Source organism: Ictalurus furcatus, chromosome 8, assembly GCF_023375685.1.
Source record: "Ictalurus furcatus strain D&B chromosome 8, Billie_1.0, whole genome shotgun sequence".
Lineage (NCBI taxonomy): Eukaryota > Metazoa > Chordata > Actinopteri > Siluriformes > Ictaluridae > Ictalurus > Ictalurus furcatus.
Window position 1 is genome coordinate 18,889,554 of NC_071262.1, and position 22,814 is coordinate 18,912,367.

The following is a 22,814-nucleotide window of genomic DNA, read 5'->3' on the forward strand; positions in this document are numbered from 1 at the left end:
CTGAACAGAAGGCATCTTATAGTTTGTTACATTATATATATATATAAAAAAAATTCTTTATTGCCATTTTCACTATAGATTATACACTTAAACTCAATAGCAACAACACTACTTTAATGAAATACAAAAATGATGCATCAGAACTGCCAACATTCTGCTCACAAATGCAAGATGTTGGAATATTATTAACCAAAAAATGTAATTAATTTATTATTAATTAAAACAGGGCTTAGTAATGCAAACTATTTACAACAAAAACATCAAGTACTTCATGCCATGCTCCTTAAATTAATTAAAGAACAAATTAAATCCTTCAAGCGCTTCAGTGGCAGAAAAAGAAAAAATGGCCAACGTTAGATGGGCAGAGAAACCCAGTGGAGACCTGGAGAGGACGACATTTTGTGTTTCCTAAAACGTCCGTTTAAATAATGAAAATGAAAAAGACGAGAGGAAAGTCTGGAAATCTCCAGGTAACACATTACAGCACTTTTGCACATCTACAGTAACTCCTAAACATGACACAGAAAAGCCTGGAGTGGTTATATACAGAAAAAAACCCTCAAACAATTGTGCACAATACTAAACAAGCAAAAATGCAGTTTTACTTCATATTATACAATGGGACAAACCTGTGGTTTTATTTTTTCTTTCCTATTTTCAATATGTTAATCTATACATAAACCAGACCTGAAAAAAAACGGCTGAGCTGAGAGCAGCGGTGAGAAAGATTAACGCGACTTAACGGAGGTTAGTAGTTTAACTAGCTGTAGTTGACTAGATGCAGGAAGGGGGAGGGGCGATGTGTGCATGTACACACACACGAGCTCGTCTCTATTGACGGTTACTCTTGATGCGCTCGAGCCTCTTTTTGAGGTCATCGAGGTTGGAGGCGGGCGAGGAGGCGCGGCCTGGGCTGTGTGAGCGAGACTGCTCTTGCTGCAGCTGCGACTCACGCGACTCCTTCAGCTGTGACAGCTTACTGTGAAGCATGTCAGTGGAGGAGGCCAGGGGAGGCCTGGACAGCAGCGAGGACAGAGGACGCTCGTCTTCCTGCTGTTGTTGTTGCTGCTGCTGCTGTTGCTGAGGATGAAATGAGAATTAGACTCAAATTTTAGTGGTGGTTTATAAAACAGCTGTTAAAGTGGGTCCTTCATCACTACAGTGATACATTCAAGTCAAGGTGCGTCTCAATCAGCTCTCTAGGTTGTCAATTGGTATATTGTCTACATGAGTACGGGTACTGGTAAAATCTTGGCTCACTACACTTTGGGACACTGAGGACTCCATTTCCAGCGACAAGACTACGTACTCATGTTGTAAAACGTCACCACTGGCATTTATCAACAACAGGCAGGACTGCTATCTTTCGGACATTATATGACTCAAATTTGTTAACTGGTACTTCAAGCAGGATCATAGTATTTTTTAAATCATTAAACACTTAAGTCATTAGACTCAAATGAACCATAAATAGAACGACAAAGTTTATATAAAAAAAAAAGAAAAAAAAAAAAACACAACAAAAACCGCTAATGCAAGTAATCATTTGAGAGCCACGACGACGATAAGCTACTCACATTTGTCGATGGAAGTTCGCGGAGAGTTTGTTCACCAGTTTTTGCTTATGAGCCGAGAGGCTACAGAAAATATGACATCATTTCCAGTAAGGGAACACAGTGAGCGTCGATGCTTCCTGGTTTTTGTGGTGCATTGCACTGGAAGGATTTTGCGACTGAGACAGCCCTTAAGATGGCCAACTCCTGATCAGTGCCCTGACTACTGAACCAAGGAACTGATTGAGACGCACCCTTGGTTAACGTTTGCAAAGAAATTTTTACGTCACATAATAAAGTCCCCAACTGAAGGAATAATTAACTTCACATTAAGGATTGATTGCTTATTGGTCAATAAAGGAAGAAACAAGTGTAAGAAACAAGCATATAGTTTGTACACCAAATTGGAGGCTATATGCTTCTATTAAGTTATCCAGCTTGAAATCTTGGCTGCTCAATTACAGTCAGTGGAAACTGTAAATTTCATTTCTGGCCACATTCTTTAAATCCTGCTTAATTTGCACAAAGAATTTATCAGTCTAATCATGTAGTCTTAGCAAGAACAAAGCCCCAAATATGATCATATTCGCTAAAAGCACGTGGTTCAAACCTTAGCGTTCTCGAGTCCGTGTCGTTGCCGGAGGATCTTCAGCCTCTCGTAGTAAACAGCAGGTTTCAGATCCTCCCCGTTACTGCTGACCGACATGGAGCTGTGGTTGGAGGGGTATGCAAAATCCACGCTGTGCTGAGGAATCACTGGATCAAGACAAGAGGAGTGAATAAAATTACAGTATACATACACACAAAAAAAACAAACAAAAAAACAATACAGATCACAATTCATATCTGTGTAAAGTTGATAGTTCTAGGACATCTTAAGAGTATCAGTTCAAAACAAATCAGTTATGATGTTCTAAAGGGACAAACGCAGAACACTGACTACGTTTACATGGACAGCAGTAATCTAATTATTGACCTTATTCTGAATAAGACAATATTGTGATTAAGGTGTTTACATGAGTCGCTTTTAGAATATTCCGTTAAATGTTCCTGTTTTACATGCTACAGAACAGAGCGATTAACAGCACACGTCATTACGTCACCGCGCCACGCCGTCCGACGTTCCTCCAGAATTTCACGCATCAACATACAGTTCGTCTTCATTATGGTACCGTATACAGTTCTGGGTGTTTTTATTTTTACAGAAGCTTCAATGCGGTTAATTATTTGTCATGCTGTACGTGCAAATAGAAGACTGCTTGAAGCCGTGGGCTGTGTAAAACCGCATACTTACCTACTATATAATAGCCGAAATACATGCCTCTCGCCTACTATATAGTAGGCAAGTACGTGGTTTGGGACGCAGCCGTGCTCTCTCGTTTGCCGTTAAGCACAACAGCGGTTGAGCACTGCCGTGTGTGATCGTGTCCTGTTGCAAAATGCTGTGAAAACTCACACGACATTAATAGTGTGATTAAGTTGTTTACATGTCTGTAATACGTAATACGTTTTAGTCGCAATCGATAATGCGACTAAAACAGGAATACTCCACGTCTTAATTCGATTTGTTTACTTCGAGTATGACTTTAATCGGATTAAGGTAATAAAAAAAATATATATGTATATTGCGGTTTACATAGTAGTTTCTTAATCAGAGTATTGTCTTAATCAGTTTAATATCAGATTATTGTTGTCCATGTAAACACACTGACTTACAGAAGTAAAACCGATTGCACGTCCAGTGTCGGATTCTCTACTATTAACACTGATTTTTCCACCTGCATGTAATTCCCATTCAGCAGGGTCTGATCCAAAAATGGAAGGAAAAAAAAAACCGTATCATTTAATATTCGCCTTGGTTTCATTACAATTACAACATTAAAGATTATACAGCAGCCTGCACTGGTCTTTGGGGGGGGAGGGGGGTGTTGGATGTGAACAAAAGGTGAACAGGCCACACCCACAGGGAGTAGCAGCCCCTATAAACCTACAAGAGACACCCCTGTAGCACCACCAGTGATTTGTATGCGTGAGAGTTGTTGTTTTCCCTTCTACCTGAAGAACTCTGCAGACGGCTTTTGCCCTCCCGCTCTGACTCGATCATACGGAGACCGCGCTCGACGTAGCTCTGGAAAAACTGGGATGTGTTCTTTAGGAAGGGCTCCAAGTCAGCGTCTGAATACTTCTGCTTATACTCATACAGTTCCGTCAAGCCCTGAGAGAGAGAGAGAGAGAGAGAGAGAGAGAGAGAGAGAGAGAGAGAGAACTGATACTTGACTGTACTTAACTGTTTGACAAAGCACGAGAGTGTAAATAAACAGCGCTCTCACCTCTTTAGTGTTCTCCTTCGAGCCAATCTTTTTGAAGATCTCGGAGAGGATGTCGCTCACTTTTGCTTTGATCACTTTATCGTCCTGTTAGCGGTAAAGTTGAGAGAGAGCATTAGATCTTACATCCGCACGTTATATAAATTACATGCCAGCTTTTCTCCAGTGATAAATTTCCAGGGTTTTCTACTAAACTAATGATGGTTAATGAAACGTAAAGGGGATTAATGCATGCGGTGACATACAGATCGCAAGGCTGCTTTCTCAGAGTTCTGGTCAGACTTGAAGCCCGAGAGATTTCCTGAATGTTTCACCACCCTTCTCAGATGAGCGTCCAGTTCTGACTCGTTACGGTTCTCGATCATGGACAAATGGTCCAGTATCTGTGTAAACACATACAGTAGCATTACAGTATTTTCGATCGCTATTGAGGAATATTTCTGCATGCGTTAAAGCAGTCTAAAACTCGTTTTCAGTATAAAATGTCTTTCAAATATTTATCAATACGAAATAATAAATTGTGCATGATAATAAAAACACCAAAGTGTCTACACGTTTACCCTAATCAAGAAATTCAAATTCTATGAACACGCAAACTGCACAAGTCCTAAACCCTATGCACTTCTCATGGCAAACCATTACTGGTCTTCATTTGCACACCGGAACCTGATAGGCTCCTATATCTTATAATGAAAGCACTTGTAGGTCACATGCTCTCCCTCGGTTTCTTCTAAGAACTTTAAAGAGGCCTGGTGTCATTCATTCTGCACTAAAACACCACTGTAGCCTCTCTTTCTTGATTAATTGATTTCCATTTAAAATGAAAAGTCTAGAGCCATGAAGGACAATTATATATATAGAATGTAATTATGTTGGCTACAACGACGGTAACAAAATATAACAATACAGCTTAATGCACAATCCAGAGGTGATTAGCTATTGCTCTACACTGTATACTGTGCAGGACTTGTATTTATTCTGTATGTATTGTCAAACTGCATCCATTAGCAACATCCTATTTTAGCCCTATGAACAGGTTCGGCAGTGTAATTCTGTACACAGATGTCATTTGCTCCAGCCTTGATCACTACTTCTTATGTTAGCCTTTCTTTCTTTTTTAAAAAAAAAAAAAAAAAAGAAAAAAAAGAAAAAAGGGACCTTTCCAGAAGCTCTGTGTTTGTACCTTGGCTCCAGTGAGTTTGCAGAGTGTGTGAAGTAAGGTTTTCAGAGTGCGATGAGGCACGTCGCTCTTCAGCTGCTTCAGCTTCTCTTTAGGGAAAACCTTCATGAAGTTATGGACGTCCAGCAGGATGCGGTCCAGGTTAATACTGTTAATGGTCTCGGGCAGGAAGCGGATCATTCTCCACAGACACTGCAGAGGCGTCAGCAGCGTTTAACAGCCAGGCATACGCACAGGATTGCTATACGCTTCGTTTTCATAATATATAGTCTTCTTTACCTTCATGACGAGCTCGGAGAACATGGGGGATCCTGCGGTGGTGATCAGGCTGTCCTGCAGTAGCACCAGCAGAGCACTGCAATACGCAACATCAACATCACTCATACTGTTCACATAAGCCCTATCTACACTAAAGCTAGGGGTGAAATGTTTTCTATTAGAAGAAGAGCTGCCTTCTAATGAAAAACTTGGAAGATAAATGGTTTAGGAAAGCACTGTGTGGTGTTTTAAGTAAGGAATATGACTGCACATGCTATTACAGGAAAATACCTCAACAACCCATAACAGCGCATCCCAAAGTGTCTCTCCCCCCCCTTACACCACAGCAATTTACCAATGCTGACAATTTTTATTAAAAGGATGACATGTTCTACATTTATAGTTAATGTTTTGGTTACATTTAATGTCCTCAACACAAGTTAGTTCCTGTTATCACTTATGTTATAGCAGCTATAACCAGTCATTCCCTCAGCATGTGCTTGAGCTTAATAATAAATAATAATAAAAAATAAATAAAAAAACACGCAACTTGCCAGTTTACTGAGAAACCACAAAGTCTCCAGTGTTGGAATACTTACAGTATTACCTTGGACAGTTACAAAGCACCGACACTGGAGACTCCTTCCAAAATTGTTAAATAAATGGAACAAACAGAAAACGTCACATCTGGAATTACACAAATTTAATCCCTTTATATCGAGCCCAATCATACAAGTCCCTGTGATAGCTTATTAGAATGTGCACAGTCAGAGCTGCTGTTACAAAAAATTTAAAATCAACAGCTTCTGACCAATCAGAATTGGGCACTCGACAGCCTTGTGGAAAAAGGCTTTATAACGTCAAGAGTGCTAGATTTTTGTTGTACTTGAACAGCAATTCTGATCAACAGTGTAAAACGTCCGTGTATTGGTTTTGTTCCGCTCACCTTAGGATGTTGGTTTGATCAGACTTCTCCAGCACTCGCACCACCAGCAGGTTGACCGAGCGAATGAGCTGCTGGCCGTCCTCAATGTCCTCCACCCGCGAGTCCAGCATCAGTGTGATCAGACCGTGCATCAGATCCTTCAGCACACCCATAGACGCCTCCCGTGCCAGACTCTCCATAGAGAACAACTAAAGATACATGCAAACACTTCCTGTTACTGCAATCAGAAATAAGTACACCTGTGTCCTCCTGATTCACAGGCGACTGTGGCTCGCTGTCAAAAGAAAAATGAATATATGGTTTCATTTTTGTTAGCCCGACAGTCTTATTTGTGGTTAACAAACATTTTAAAAGGAGTGTTTTGGATTTTTTAAAAATGTAAAAAGGAATTTTTTATTTTATTTTTTTAAACTGAGTACAACAGCACCACCAGCAGCCATAAGAAAAACAAAATGATATGAAGCGAGGCTGGGGCTAACTGTATTGACTTATGCAGCCATTCAGTGACAGTCATGTCATTTGATTACAGAGTGACACGCCCCCTACATTTGAGCTCCAATGGGCTGTTATCGCTTGGCACATTCCGGTGATGTTTCTGTAATAGGTCATCATTAGGCATGTTATGGACTCAATCGATGGTGTAGTGAATGTGAACGAAGTGGAATATTTACTCTACAAATCATTTTCTTCCTAAAATGCAGAGAAGAACTTAAGTTTCTTCTTCACAGTCTAATAACAAACCCAGAAACAAAAGTTGCAACCCTTTTGTTTAACAAAAAAAAACCCCGAAAAAGCCACCCACACCATAATGTGTGTTTTTTTTTTTTTTTTAAAAACAAGAGGGTTGCAACTTTTCTGTTTGCTGTTTGTTATTCAGAGGAAAGGCAGCATGAACCCAGTCAAGAATTACAGACTTGAAATACACAAAAACATGTAAATCATTAATGCAACTCCTCTCTACTTTAAGTGTGCGTATAAAAATTTGTAACATTTAAATTTATGGAATTTGGCAGACACCCTTATCCAGAGCGACTTACATTTATCATTTATACAACTCAGTTGAGGGCTAAGGGCCTTCCTCAAGGGCCCAACAGTGGCAGCTTGGCTGTGCTTGGATTTGAACTTACAACCTTCTGATCACAAGTCCAACATCCTATTATTACTATCATTATTATTATTATTATTGATAATAATAATAATAAATTAGAAATCTGGATACACACTACCAGTTAAGAGTTTAGACACTCATTTTTATTTTATAATAATAATAATAATAATAATAATAATAATAATAATAATAATAATAGTCATCAAAACTCTGGAGTAACAAAAATGGAACTATGGGAATTATGTTGCGATGAAAAATAAAATCAAAATAGTAGACCCCCTTTTTGGCTAGAATTTCCGGAAATGTATTCTTGGCATTTTCTCAACCGATTTCTTGAGGAATCTCCCACTGATGCTTTTTAAACAGTATTAGAGTTCCCACCTATGCTCGACACTCACTGGCTGCTTTTTGGAAGATTTTTCTCCATGTCATCCGTTTAAAAGAGATATATATATATATATATATATATTATATATATATATATATATATATATATATATATATATATATATATATATATATATATATATATATATATATATATATATATATATATATATATATATATAATTTTTTTTTTTTTTTTAATACATAAAATGTTAGTTTTCTAATGAAAAAAAATTAACATGTTGGCACAATGATATTTTTGTCTACAACACAGATTTCAAACATTTAATCATACACCTTCAGATCAAAAGGTTTTTAAGATCATGAAACACATTTCGGTCAAGTGTCCCCAAACTTTTGACCGGTAGTGTAATTTATTGCCCAACCCTAATAGTTTAATAGTCAAGCTATTGATGGATTCAATTTTATTAATAAATTAGTCCCTCACCGAGAGCATGTTGCCGATGATGCAGCTGTACAGTTTGAAGATGTCCTTCTTGTCCAGCCGGTCGTCAGCCATGTGTGTGTTGTAGATGAGCCGGAGCTGCATGAAGGTGGCGATCAGGAACTGGTCTATGTGGCCCGACATGGCTTCCGCCTTGTCTTCCTGCCGCAGAACCTCATCAATCTGCCAAGGGGGGAAAGAAAAGCATTACGGGAAATCAGTTATCAAATTCTACTTCATAGAGCTGAGAAGATGGGTTCAGACGAGTCTAAATGTGTAAAGTTAATTATAACCTTAATGCCTTGCCGTTTTTGTTCGGCTCTAAACAGTGATAGGAGACTGCTGTGTAGTACTGGAGAGCCTACAGGATATAAGGCTTAGCAAAGAGAAGCCACTTATGTGTAATTATTTCTGAAATCATTACTGATGCTTACTTGTGCCAGCGCCTGGATACTGGTGTTAATGTCACCACTAGCGACCTGCGAGATGACAAAGTTGATAGTGGAGGCTGTGCTGTTGTGGAGGTCGTCAAAGTGAGGAGAGACAGAGCGAATCCTGTATAAGAAAAGCACACACAAAACTAATTTAACCTTGAAAGATCAAGGTCCTACCCAAACTGCAGCAAATCCAGGGGATTTCTGCATTTTTATTTTTTTTTGTTATGTATTGAAAACGGACTCCCCATACTCAATAGCCAGTTTTGGGCCTGTTATGAAGCCTTTTTATTTTCTGATCGGTGACCAAAACCTTTGCACAGAAAAGTCTTTTTTGGTTCTGCTATGAAGCTGTTGAATGATTGATTAATAAAACCTTTGCACAGAAAATTGGATTAGTTTTTATCTACATGCTTGCTAGAACTTATGACTGCCCGGTTACATGTTCATGCTGTAATGGAGTTTACTCATTCCTTCACAACTTGTCATAACAAAAACAGTGACTTTACTTTAGATGTTTAAGGGTTCCCTTGGGACAGCTTGCAACTTCGCCTGATTCACCCCCCCCCAAAAAATAGCCATGTCGATTAGGCGTTAGTCTTGGGGCAGCATATAGTAGGCCCATCTTATACTTCTAAAAACTACAAACTAAAGCTACATGTTGAAATAGTAACCGTAGCTAGATCGTGATAACACAAACGTAACCTTGTCCAGGACCCCAATGAGCAAACCAACTATGAAATGTGAAAACGAAACACACTTAAAATGTCTGTAGCATTAATCCTGCTCATTCCTGACATCCAGCTGTGTCAGTGCAGTGTGCTTACTTGGGTTCGGGGATCATGACGGGCTCGAGGAGCTCGTCCAGTTTGTGCTGCACGAGGTCGGGGAAGTCGCTGACCCGCGTGTGGTCGTTCTCGATCATATCCAGGTCAAGCTGAAACTCCTTGGGGATGGAGGGTGCCGTGTGCTCAGAGTGGGCATTCTGTGACCGAGCTTGACTGGTAGTGGAGCACAAATAGAGAAAACGTCACCTTCATACATGCCACACACAAATTTAACTGAATAAATGAAACACACTGGGACAGTGAGCTATACTGACGCAAACACACAGCTGCAGGTCCTTGTACACTTTTCCAACAGCATAAAGTGATTAGAACACGTTATACACCGATTGTTACAACCCTTATAGACGAGTTCATCTTGAGGCTTGGCAACAGCTAATCTTAGAATTAATCTGGAACGTTGGATTGAAGTGCAAAAGGACTGGGGGAAAGCATTTGATGTTATTAGCTGAAATGAGGATGGTTTAAATTTTTCTAATTCAGTCTGCTGTGCGTGTTATTTGTCTAAGACTCTGGCTTGGTGCGTGCCTCGTGAAAAGAACCTACAATGATTCGGCAGTACTTACATCCTATACGTGCGATACATTATTCTGTCCGGGGAGAGCAGAGAGAAAAGAAATCATAAAGAAGAGAGACAGAAGCTTACATTTAGGAGGCAAAAACATGCAATGAAACATAAAAAAAAAAAAAAGAAAAAAGAAAAAAAAAAAAGGACAGAATCAAAAAACACAGGAGCAGTGTCTGTCGAATCTCTACAAAAACTACACAGGCCCACCCAGACTGCCTTGACAATGCAATGAATTGGATTGTTATTTATTATCTAGCTGTACTTTTTAATAGGCCCAAGATATTTCTAAAAAGTCCGTCAACTTTATTTGCAAATTTGTTCTAGCTACAGAAGCCAATTTAGCTCATTCATCGGCCACGTCAGCTAAAAGCTCCTCAGGCAACTTGATCCCTCTACCCTAATCCAGCTGTTTTCAAAGAACCAAATTAGTTTACATTTCTCTTTACAAAAGTAAAGAGATTGATCTGTTAAGCAATTTATGAAGAATGGTGCTTGTTGGAACATGAAATAAGCGCGAGCTGAAAGCATGAAACATTACTCAGGCTACTTGAATTTAAGCCAATAAAATTAACTTGCTCTGCTTAGTACACCAATTCAGACAGTGACATTTTCAGCATATCATTTGAACTGGTTCAAAGAATGGACTACGCTGGATGATGGAACCTACTTGAGTTTGTTTGGCACCTCCTCTTGGGCAGGTTTGCGTAGGAAAGTAGCATTAGGATTAGCGGGCTGTTCCCTCGGCGCTTTCTCCTGTTTGGTCGAGACGGCAGGCATCTTCTTAGCCGAGCGCTTGATCCGCTCCTCAAGCATGCTCATGTCCTTCTCAGAGAGCTGTGGAGTGTGGCCAAGAAACATTAGCACCAGCTAACAGTAAGATAGGACAGGTCCCCCCCCAATCACAGATTCATTGAAAACAGTGAGTGTAGTCAGATGGGTAAGAAATAAACACTTGTGGACGAGCTGTTCTAAGACAACAGAAGTGGTTTATTCTTTTCATAGCATGACAATTTGCCAACAATTATATTTGCATTAATTAAAAAACGAAACGTAATACTTTGTTTATAGTTGCACTTCATTTTGTGTAATAGCCACAAAACAATCAGCAGCTTCTTTCCCCCCCCCCCTCTAGTTTTTTGACCTTAATAAGACCCAAAAAAAAAAAAGCTGCTTAGCATGTTACCAAAAAAACCACACACACACACACACACACACACACACACACCCCAAAAACAAAACAAAACAAAAAAAACAACAACGTCCTCGGTCCTGAAGGTTTCCCTTACTGCCCGTTACAATGTGCCGACATTTTACATTGATGGCATTGCCAGACGGCCTTATCCAAAGAAACCTAAATTTATCTCGTTTAAACAAGTGAGCATATGAGGGTTAAGGGCCTTGCTCAAGGGCCCAGCAGTGACAGCTTGGCAGTGCTGGGATTTGAACTCATAACCTTCTGATCAGTAGTCCAACAGCTTAACCACCGAGCTACAACTGCCTATGGACACTGTAGAATATAAAAATGGACTGATTTGTCCCCTACAAGTTAAGCAACATCCTGAAACAGGGTTGCAATCCATTATACATCCATTAGAAAATGTGATTTTTTTTTCATGCCATTTTCAGCCCACTTTCTCCACATGCTTCCGCTGAGACATGTGCAGCTTTGCCATGGATGGCTTTGACATCACTGTGGTTCAAACTCACAATCTATTGATAACAGGATGAAAGCTACGTGGGAGCCATTATATTACAGTATCAAGAACAATCTCGAAGCAACAACGACCCTCAATCAATGAAAGGTTTCAAAGCAGGAAGTTGTAGCGTTGCCTTACTATGCCGATGAGTTTGAAGACCTGGTCCCCACAGACGTTGTAAGCTGCCACCACCGTATTTAGTGCTGCATTGCGCACCGACGTGTCACGATCTCCGATGTGAACGGCGATGTCTTTCAGAGCCTTGGCAGGTGTCGGTTGGCACACGTTCAAGCCGCAGTTCTCGATCAGGCACCCGAGCTCGTCAAGACATTCTGAAATGGAAGTCAATCAAATCAAGTGGAATGAGAATCAATTCATCAGTTGAGTACTATAACTCTTGTTTTATTTGGAACAAGATAACTGAAAAGGAGCAGTTTGTAATTTTAGAGCCAGCTGCAATTATTCTAAAAACTATACATCTCCCAACCGCCGCCCCCCAACCGACTCCACTCCCTCTGAACTAGATGTTATTTAACACTCGACTTTTCATAAAAAAGTGGCAGAGCTGAACAGCTATTCTGGCTGGTGGCAGAGCTATTATCCAGAAGATTTTAAACAGGAACTTGAAACGAAGTGAATGATATCCATTGTAAGCCAAATGAGCTACCTTTGGTATTTAGGGATGTCACGAGAACCGATACTTCGGTAACAACATTGTTAAAACATGACGGTACTTGTTTTTCTGCAGTAGCATTGGTACCGTTGGTAATGAAGGTACAGAGGTTGCAATTCTTCCGGAACTGAAGGGGGCAGCAAATTCACGCAAGTGTTTTAGTCAGTCCACAAGTGGTAAAGAAGAAGAAGAACGCCAGCAAGCACATGGGAAAAACTACAGAAGATGGCAACAAGTTTAGCTCTGCCCCGACTCGTTGAGAGGAAAAGGTGGCAAGTGTCAAATATGGAAATACTTCGCATTCGAGGCGGATGATAAACGGATTGATGCTCTGAAGCTGGTGTGTAACCGATGCAATCGTTCATTTCAAACAAAGCGAGGAAACGCCTGGAATTTAGCGAAGCACCTGAAAGACGGGTCCTATATTATGTTTGTTTGAAGCAGCTGGCACTGTAGCCGTGAAACCAGCTAACGTTATGCTCCATGTAATGTTTGCGATAACCAGTTATTTGTTAATGATTCTAACGCATTGCAATGTTATAACCTACCTCCTAATGGACCACCATGCATCGCCATTCAGCCCATGTCCTGTCAGCAAAATGTAGCCTAATGTCACTAATAATTATTCAAATGTTAATACTTTTAATAAGTCTTTTTGGCCTGCCACCATATCAGTGAATTTAAACTAATGCTTGTATTCAGAGTATAAGGTGTGTATGCGCACATTTAGGAGTGCACCTTAGCGCTTGTAGCCACCGTTTTATTGGTCATGGTCATACAGTGATAACTAAAATATCCCTCTCTCTTTTTGCCAGTATTAGCCTTAGAGGAGGATGTCCACCAGGAGAGGTTTTAATTTTATTTGTAAAAATGTTCGTCTTAAAATTTTTTTTTAAACTACGCTGTGGTATCGACTTTGGTATCGCGTATTGTGTACTTTTGGTGGTATCGGTACCGACTACTAGATTTTTGGTATCGTGACATCCCTACTGGTGTTATAAGCACATTATTTGAGGACTAGAAACACCTCTACACATTATAGACTGCACCTTAAATGTTTACTGAAAGTGAAAAACCTTCATTTGGTTGGCCCAAAAGATTTAACGGATGGAACCACTTCCGGTGCGAGTACGCTGTGTGCATTTGTTTCTCATTCAGCTGTGTGTATCTGTATCCTTCACAGGCTGAGTAATTTTCCTGTTAGGGGTTAGCTGGTGTTGACCATACTTTACTGAGTTTATATATGGGTTTATGATCATTTCGTCCTGAAAGTGACTAGTAGAAATGCACGTTTTGGAAATATAATAGTAGCTATGGGACCATTCCTACATTTATTATTATTATTTATTATTATTTTTTAAATTAATGCCACCACCACTGCACACATGCAGACACAAGCCAGAAGCCAAAACATGGCTAAGCAACAAGCAATCCCATGTTAATATTTTTAAGTAATTAGCACTGTAATATGAACCATTTGAAATATTTCACTCATCTGCAAACATTTGTATGCCAGATATTCCTAAACTCTTCAAATAAAATAAAAATCAGCAAAACCTGATCTCTGCTTGGCATTCTTGGACTTGGTCCCCTCCATGAGGAAGGGAAACATTTTGCTGGGAGAATACACGTTACACAGCATGGTCAAAATGGCACGGACGTCTTTTCGCACCACGTCTTTGGATTCCCCGACCTGTCCAGAAACACAGGAGAAGAAAACCCGATCACGGTGAGGCCAGGTTTATAGAACTTCCACTGCACTAAGTCTGAGAATGTATGAATTAAATTATGTATTCAAATCCACAAGTGTAGGAATAAATATAGTATGATTACATTTCTAAAAACCAGTCACCACTTACAGGTTTTTAAGACCAGTGACTGGCAGATCAAGCAAAATAAGTTTAGAAACCTTGAGGCCAAAATTCAAACTCTAATTCGCAATGAAGATGGATTTCATTTTCATGTATGCTTTATCAAGTAAAACACTAACAGAAGTTAAATGCATATATGGGTGTGAATGGGTTTTGAAGACTCACTGACCTTGAGGATGAGGTAGGGGATGAAGGACGAGGCTTCGTACTCGCTCAGGTGGTAGTTCTCTCTGCTCAGCATGGTGAAAAGGAGTTTGAGGAATTCCATGGCCTTCATCAGTACACTGGTGTTGGTGTCAAAGAACCGCAGTGTGAACCACTTCAGGATCAGATCCAGGCAGCCAATCACTGCTTCTGACTCGCCATAAATGCGCTGTGAAATGAGAAGAGGGATAATGAGATACTGCTAGTGTAATCAAAGACTCATAAAAACCATGCACATACTCAACATCCTTTCAACAAACTTAGTACCGTTTGCCTTTATACTTCTACGCCTGTATACTGCAAATGATTTATAATCCCATTATCCGGCGTCACCCAGAAGAGGATGGGCTCCCTTTTAACTCGGGTTCCACTCAAGGTTTATTCATGTCATTTCAGGAAACTTCCTCTGGCTTGTTCATTAGGGATCTAAATCTACATCAGGATTTCTGTAAAGCTGGTTTTGTAGCCAACGTCTATACAAATCATAAAACTGAATGGGATCAGAATGGTGGATTATGCATGTGTGTATTCCTCATTACAGTAGACCTTGATCGAATGCTTTTATGAAGAACAGCATCTACGCATGTGTATAGTGCACGTACACGGTTATAGAAAGCGTGTCTTACCTCAATCATGGCGCCGATGGCCTTCACATGCCGCTGGAAGTCATAATGAAAGAGTTCATCCTGTAGCCACTTCGCCATGCAAGTAGCCATTTGAGTCTTCAGCTGTTCCACGTACTCATCCCGTGGAGTGATGAAGTTCCACTTCAGGATCTACAAAGCACAAACCAATTATTATAGTGCACTGCTATTGCCACTATCAGCTTCCAGGCTTTGTTGGACATGTTAGGATTTTTTTTAATGCTTCAGAAGTGCCTGTAGCAAACATTAAAAAACCTGAAAAGATCACAAGTTTTATTTGATTTAAAGACTTTATTTACTCTCACTCCATGTTCACATGAACAAGTGACAAATCGACAGGCGACCATTATTCATTTCTATTAGAGGTGGCCCGATAGTGGATTTTACTGATACCGATAACCAAGTTAGGCAGTACCTGCCGAGATCCGATTAATCAACCAATAGATTGCTGAACTTTATAAAAAAAATAACTAAAACTGACTGTACCATTACAAAAACGATTTTTTTTTAAAATGAAATAACTAGTAATATATAATCTATATTAAATGAAATAAAAAACATCTAAAATGAATCAAAAAACACTTCAAATAACAACAAAATGTGTCTGTGATAAAAACAATCGTGTCTAGAGACCGCTCTCGTACTGTATGACGACAGCGGACTTTACTACAGCAACGGACACAACCTGAAAAGCGATCGGTGTGGATTTCTGAAAATAACCGATAGTTCTAGCAATCAGTTATCAGTGATGACTGATCAGTTTTGCTGTTTCAGTGACCGCAGCAAGTGACGTTTGAATCGAGAGCTTCTCAATGCAGTAAAGTCACAAATCCAAACAATTAGCTCTAACAATTCCTAGGTTCAATGGTGCATGCGGTTCCACATTTCTTCAGTTCCACACTAACAACTTTAGCTCATACCTTTTCCATTGAAGCAGTTGGTACATGCACACAGACAATATACAAGCGATAGAGTGACTTGTACTTGCTAGTGTGGATGTAGGATTACATAATGTCATTTACTGAACTAACACCACCAACACCTGTATTGTAATGCAGTCACTGGACAACTGATATAGATGTAGATATGGATATAGATATAGGCAAATGGACCAAGGTTAATGGAGAACATTATTCTAGAAACTCAAAAGCAATAACCGGTATGGTAAACCAATATACCATTTGGGTTTGGTGGTGTTTGCTACAGAGCTTGTGCCATTTTTCCTCTGCTATGTGAAACACCCCTGATGTGCAAAATCAATTAGTTGCGTCGTGACATTGTGTAGTGGAGGATAATGCATTATGGTGCCTACCTTTAGTGCTTTCTCTTCCTTCATCCTCTGCTCCTTGCCATTAGGTATAAGGATAAAGATAGGGCCTGACTTGTCTTCTTCATCTTTATTAGCAGCCTTGACTGGAGCCTTCTTACCCAACACTCCCTGAAGGACACAATGGGCAAATATTACACTCTTACAGAGTGAGAAACAAGAGAAGATGAAAGAGAGTACAAGAAAGATGACCATGAAAGACACACCCCGGTTATTCACTGAGTGCACCCCAAAGTGTGACGAGCAAAGATGAGGGACCCCAGTTTGTGAGCCATGTGGAGGTTTAATGATCCACCTGTACCTGTGGGATGCTAGGTTTGTCCCCTGAGAGTCTGTTAGGTTTAGGGACACTTTCTTTATCTACCTTCAGTTTCAGCTTCCTCTAATCAATGCAAAAAAAGAGCAGCTTTTACTCTTCAGGCCAAATGGGCAGGATTTTGAGTAAAAGTGTGAGCAGTTATGGTCAAAAACAAATCAGAAGACATTTTTACTCTTTTACGTTCATAAATCATAGCATGGTTAAATTAAAAAGCAATGGTAATGTTGACCATCTAGTTTCAAGCTATAATTTTAGGTGACAGTACTGAATTTAATGCCAGGTGCTATCTGAATACGTTTCCTACTATTCCGGCATGCTAGTCTATGGCTGAACTGAGCCCATGTTCTAATATAAGCAGATTTAAATAGCTTTAGCCATTTAAAAATTATAATTAATATGATATACCTATATCTATCTATCTATCTATCTATCTATCTATATATATATATATATATATATATATATATATATATATATATATATATATATATATATATATAGAATGTATGAGAGAGAGAACACAAGTATGGAACAAAAGTGGACGTTTCTCTACAAGTAATAAGTTATAATCTGCAATAATAATAATTTGTAATAAAATAAATAATAAATTGTCAGGAAATACTACCACTACCACTAGTCTACCATTCGCAGAACGCTGCAAGCAGATTTGATGTGCATAGCTAAATTACCTTTGGAAAATTTGTTCATGTTTTTGTTCAAGGCATTTTCCTTCCTAAATCAGTAATTAACATGTACAGTGCCCTCCACCAATATTGGCACCCTTGGTAAATATGAGCAAAGAAGGCTGTGAAAAGTGGTTATTTAACCTTTTGATATTCTGTACAAAAAAAAAAAAAAAAAAAAAAAAAAAAAAAAAAAAAAAAAAAGTCCAAGGATCACAGCTGGAGAATTGCAGAAGTTAATTGCGTCTTGGTGTCAGAAAGTCTCTAAAACTACAATCTGGAGTCACCTACCTCACTACAGTTGTTTGGAAGGGTTTCAAGAAAAAAGCCTCTACTCTCATCCAAAAACAAACTCAAGCGTCTTCAGTTTGCCAGACACTACTGGAACTTCAAATGGGATCGGGTTCTATGGTCAGATGAAACCAAAATAGATCTTTTTGATAATAAACACCAGAGGTGGTTTTGGCACAGACAGAGAGTTAGCCATATGGAAAAGTACCTCATGCCCATGGTTAAATATGGTGGTGGCTCTTTAATGTTTTGGGGCTGTTCTTCTGCCAGAGGACCTGGACATTTTGTTAGGATGCATAGCATCATGGACTATGAAATATCAACAGATATTAAATGAAAACCTGACTGCCTCTGCCAAAAAGCTTAAAATGGGCCAAGGTTGGATCTTCCAGCAGGACAATGATCCAAAGCATACATCAAAATCAACACAAAAATGGTTTACTGACCACAAAATCAAGGTCCTGCCATGGCCATCCCAGTCCCCTGTACTTGAACCCCATAGAAAACCTGTGGGGTGAACTGAAGAGGAGAGTCCACCAGCATAGACCTCAAAATCTGAAGGATCTGGAGAGATTCTGTATGGAGGAATGGTCTCAGATCCTTTGCCATGTATTCTCCAACCTCATCAGGCATTATAGGAGAAGACTCAGAGCTGTTATCTTGGCAAAGGGAGGTAGCACAAAGTATTGACCAAAAGGGTGCCAATAATTGTTGCACACCTATATGTAACAGTTTTTTTTAAAAAATAAATCTGTGTTCTGTTTGCAATTGTTTGATATCCATGGGAGCAGAGTATTTTTGTTAATGTTTTGAACAAAAGATCAAAAGGCTGAAAAATAAAGAATTTTATACAGCCTTCTTTGCTCATATTTACCAAGGGTGCCAATATTAGTGGAGGGCACTGTGTATCCTAACCATTGCCTAATCATCCCTTTGTGATGGTGCTCAACAGAACAATCAAATTTAAAATATTTAATAGAAACCCCAACATATTTTACCTGTTCACAACAAAAAAATAAATTGCAAGCATTCAGACCTTTTTCTGAGCAGGCCCTGCTGTCTTGGGTTTCTTGGCATCCTGTTTGGGTTCTGGTGGGCTATAGTCATCCACTGCAGGCTGGCTTTTAGCCGGCGCTGAGAGAAAAAGAGTAGAGGCAAGTAGGCCATCAGCCGAGCCAAGTTTCACTGAACCCCACATAGCTGCATGTAGTGTGCTGCTATAGATAATGACCTGGTGAACAAAAAGCTGAAGTCATCCATATTTAAAAAAAAAAAAAAAAAAAAAAAAAGGTCAGCTAGAGAGGGGGGGGGGTGGTGGTTAAAATAAATAAATAAACAAACAAACAAACAAACAAACCACAGAGACAGAGAGGAAAGCATACCTGAGGCAGATTTTGCAGGAGGAGCACTCTGAGCAGCTTTAGATGGAGCAGCTTTTGCGGGTGCAGCAGGTTTGGCGGGCATTACAGCCCTGGCCTTCTCCAACATGGCAACCACCTGATCCTTTGAGGCCGGCTAACGAGGCAGCAAACACAACATTAGTAGACATTATCAAATGGCAGAAATCAAAACCAATGAACATCAAAAGAAGTAGAGAATATTATTACTTCAGTAATAATATTTAAATTCAGCTGTTTTTAAGCAGGCTGAGCAAAATTTTCATACGACAAACAGCACTAAAAACAAAAAGTAAAATGCCTCTGAGGAAGGTGGGCCTAACTGCTGAAACCCAAAGATCAATGCAGAACCACATACGAGTGCACATTTTCTCTTTTACAGCAGTATGGTCTTTGAAAAACCTACCTTGAGTTTGTTAGTGACCTTGACCATCTTTTCATATCCCAGATGCATCATAAACATAGGTAATGCATCCTGGGCTTTCTTCCGCACATCTCCACTGCGATCCTCCAGACAGGCGTACAGGGGGGGGATGCACAGCATCAGATCAGCGGGCACAGCACGCATACCGGGCAGCCGTTCAGCCAGCCAGCCCAGAAGCTAGCACACACAAAGAGAGATATTTCAACATTTTACAATGCTTCATTTATTACATAGTTCAATTACAGAGAAATTATGTATGGCATGAAGTTTTTATTCCTCTTTTACCATTGCAATTTGCCAAAATTAAAATTTTAAATAATGACAGTCAATATCATTTAGGTTATATCCTGTTAAATTAAAAACTTTTGAATTTTTTGTGCTGACAGTGGTGATGAACATTATTTCAACAAGGATAAACGAGCATATAGAAAGTGAACTATATATTAACAAGAACCAGTTATTTGCCTCACAGCCAATATGAATGACAACGCTGCTGTTACAGAAAATTAAATACCATCTTTTGACCAGACAGACTCGAGAATTTAACAGCACCGTGGTGCGATTGTTTATAGGTGACAGTGCATGGATAGGTTTTAATTAAAATGTCTAAAAGCAACGTAATAATGTATAACGGTAGCAACTGGAAATGGGGGAGTAGAATGTTATCCAGATAAAGCTTCAGTCTTGCCATTTTCATACAATTCAGTTACGAATATATACATTTAAACAAACAAACAAAACAAAACAAAAAACAAAAAAAAAAAAAAAAAAAAAACACCCCACAAAACTGGAAACTTTCCATGGTTTGCATAAATACTGGTAATTAGTCACAGTCTATTTGAGATAACTTCTGTCAAAGTATCAAATAATTTGAGTCATGCTGTTCTTTTCCTCGATCTCATCCATTATTTTCTTTTATTCAGACAATTTGTTGGGTGTTATCTCTCACATAATGAATATTCCAGATACTTAGGATGTCACCAAGTACTTGTGAATGGAGTGAATGGAGGTGAGCGATAAGCAAAAAATAATTTCTAGTTAAACATTGCATTTCTGATGTTATACCGAGTAGAAGTTATTTCAAGAAGGTGCATGGCAGGCTTCATCGTTTTGTTTAATCGTGGAAAGAAAGCTGTACTCAAAAAGGTGTCCTCCAAATACACCAACAATTTAATTCAGTCGTGTACTAGTATTGTCATGTTTGTAGAACATTAACTACATGCACTGAAAACATCTTGAAAACAGGCAGGCTGATGTAATCAGACTTACGCTGAGCTCATTTAACTGTGTGCATGTCGGGTGTCAGTACCTCCTGTCTGAGAAAGGGATTTTCCCGTTTCAGCTCTTCTGACAAGTCCTCGCCGTCCAGCCACTCCTTCAGGCCTGTCTGCTCCACCCAAGCGTTTAGTGTTGTCAAGGCAGCAGCACGGACGTTGGACTGGAAAAACAAGGTGTGGTTTCAGTTGCGTATACGCAAACAGATGGTGCTATTGATACAAAAAGTATCCTCAGGTAACCATTTGCAATCAGATACACTGCACACACGGGGGTACAGCAGGTAGCGCTGCTGCCTCACAGCCGCAGGCTTCCTGCTGTGATCCTGAGTTCGGGTTACCGCGTGTGGCGTTTTGCATGTTCTCGTCGTGTCTGTGCAGGTAGGTGGATTGGCTACCTTACATTGCCTCTAGGTGTGAAGGTGTGTGCATGGTGTCCTGTACTGGACTGGTTCAATCCAGGGTGAATTCCTACCACACACCACCAGCCCGACCAGGATAAAGCGCTTACTGAAGATGAATGAATGAATGAATAAATATATAAATAAATAAATAAATTAAACAAACAATACTGCACAAAGGAACATTGGACCTCAAGTTCTGTAAAGCTGTTGTATGAGGAGTATTATTAAAAGACATTATACGAATAAAGTGCATAATGCGCATAACCGTATTTGTGCGGCTCGAAAAGGTTGTATTTGATCATGTGACGTGCAGCTGAGATTTTATGAAGTGTGCACGCTGGGTCCTCAGTGAGTCACACTTACGTACATCTTCACAGAAGTATAAATCAGCTTGACACCATTGTTAAATGACTAAGTACTGAATATCACAACATTGTATCAAAACAGCTGGAAAATCATACTGCATTGAATCACTGGTTGTTTTAGATGCATCCTTCATACATGATCATGCATCACATCAAGATGCAAAGAAAGAACACACCCCCTCACTTTAGGGACATGTGGGTTTTGGCTTTAAGGTGTTCAAAATGGTTTTTGGTGTTAAGTTTCAGTATGGTAGTAAAGAGTTTTACCTTGCTGTCTCCCAACACGGTGATGATGGGGAAGCCCAAATTCTTCACATGTTGTTTGAGAGCTGGACCCATAGCTGTAGCAATCTGCTGCAAGATGGTCAGGGTTTGCTGAACCTGAACACACAAGGTCATGAGTATATTAAACTTAATAATAATATTATTATTATTATTATTATTATTATTATTATTATTATTATTATTATTATTATTAATACAGCTTTAACAAAAACAAGTCACAGAGTATTCATTGCCACAAACCCTTTTCAATACATGCAGAAAACTCTGAAAACAAACATGGCCTGTAGATAACGTTACAACACACCAGAGAAGAGAAAAAATAAATAAAGAGACAAAATACCAGTAGTTTGTTGGAGTCACCGAGACGGCCCTTCAGTGCCATGGGCAGCTCTCCGATGTTGGCCTGGATGAACTTGGCCTCTGAAATGACAGCTGTCACCTCATCCAGTCCTTCCTTCCGGATCTTCCAGTTCTTATCGCTAATCTTCTCCACCATGTCTGATGTAATTTTATCACTGCAAACCAGAGTACAGATCCATGACATGTCAACAATCAAACTAATTTATGATCTCTTTCCCCTCTCTTAAATGATTAAGGCTGACTTAAAGGAAGTTCTGAGCGGCAATTTGAAACCCTGGTGCATTAATACTGACCCAATATCAGTTCTGGGCAGCAGGTCCATGATGTCACCGGCACCGCCATCAGTTTCCTCCTCGTCAGCCTCCTCCCGGTCGTCCTCTGCTCCTTTCTTAGTCAAGCCTCGTGTGGGAGCAGGAGGAGACTGGCCCTGCATCTGAGAACCCCACAGCCATACACCATTGCATTACAGATACTGCCAATTAGGGTTGCACAATTAATCGAATATCAATTGTGATTACGATTTTGACTGTCCACGATTAAATGAA

At 39.6% G+C, this 22,814-nt stretch overlaps 1 protein-coding gene across 3 annotated transcripts in view; it reads right to left on the reverse strand.

Moving 5' to 3' along the window:
• Positions 1-38: 38 nt before the first annotated feature.
• The window catches only part of ckap5 (cytoskeleton associated protein 5), a 47,180-nt gene continuing 24,404 nt past the window's right edge, over positions 39-22,814 (reverse strand). For 2 of the 3 annotated variants that reach the window (XM_053631285.1, XM_053631286.1), the window contains exons 21-44: positions 22,563-22,702; positions 22,250-22,424; positions 21,892-22,005; positions 20,891-21,019; positions 19,564-19,758; positions 19,143-19,275; positions 18,797-18,894; positions 16,453-16,578; positions 15,123-15,272; positions 14,462-14,665; positions 13,979-14,114; positions 11,887-12,080; positions 10,719-10,885; positions 9,466-9,639; positions 8,639-8,759; positions 8,208-8,387; positions 6,265-6,452; positions 5,340-5,415; positions 5,064-5,252; positions 4,126-4,263; positions 3,884-3,967; positions 3,609-3,768; positions 2,164-2,309; positions 39-1,080 (exon numbers count right to left, since the gene is read on the reverse strand). In XM_053631285.1, the coding sequence (XP_053487260.1) occupies positions 832-1,080; positions 2,164-2,309; positions 3,609-3,768; positions 3,884-3,967; positions 4,126-4,263; positions 5,064-5,252; positions 5,340-5,415; positions 6,265-6,452; positions 8,208-8,387; positions 8,639-8,759; positions 9,466-9,639; positions 10,719-10,885; positions 11,887-12,080; positions 13,979-14,114; positions 14,462-14,665; positions 15,123-15,272; positions 16,453-16,578; positions 18,797-18,894; positions 19,143-19,275; positions 19,564-19,758; positions 20,891-21,019; positions 21,892-22,005; positions 22,250-22,424; positions 22,563-22,702 (3,666 nt within the window). In that variant the 3' untranslated portion in view covers positions 39-831. Of the gene's footprint in view, positions 1,081-2,163; positions 2,310-3,608; positions 3,769-3,883; positions 3,968-4,125; positions 4,264-5,063; positions 5,253-5,339; positions 5,416-6,264; positions 6,453-8,207; positions 8,388-8,638; positions 8,760-9,465; positions 9,640-10,718; positions 10,886-11,886; positions 12,081-13,978; positions 14,115-14,461; positions 14,666-15,122; positions 15,273-16,452; positions 16,579-16,768; positions 16,850-16,950; positions 16,960-18,796; positions 18,895-19,142; positions 19,276-19,563; positions 19,759-20,890; positions 21,020-21,891; positions 22,006-22,249; positions 22,425-22,562; positions 22,703-22,814 lie in introns of all 3 variants that reach the window. The other variant, XM_053631287.1, reaches the window with a different exon arrangement.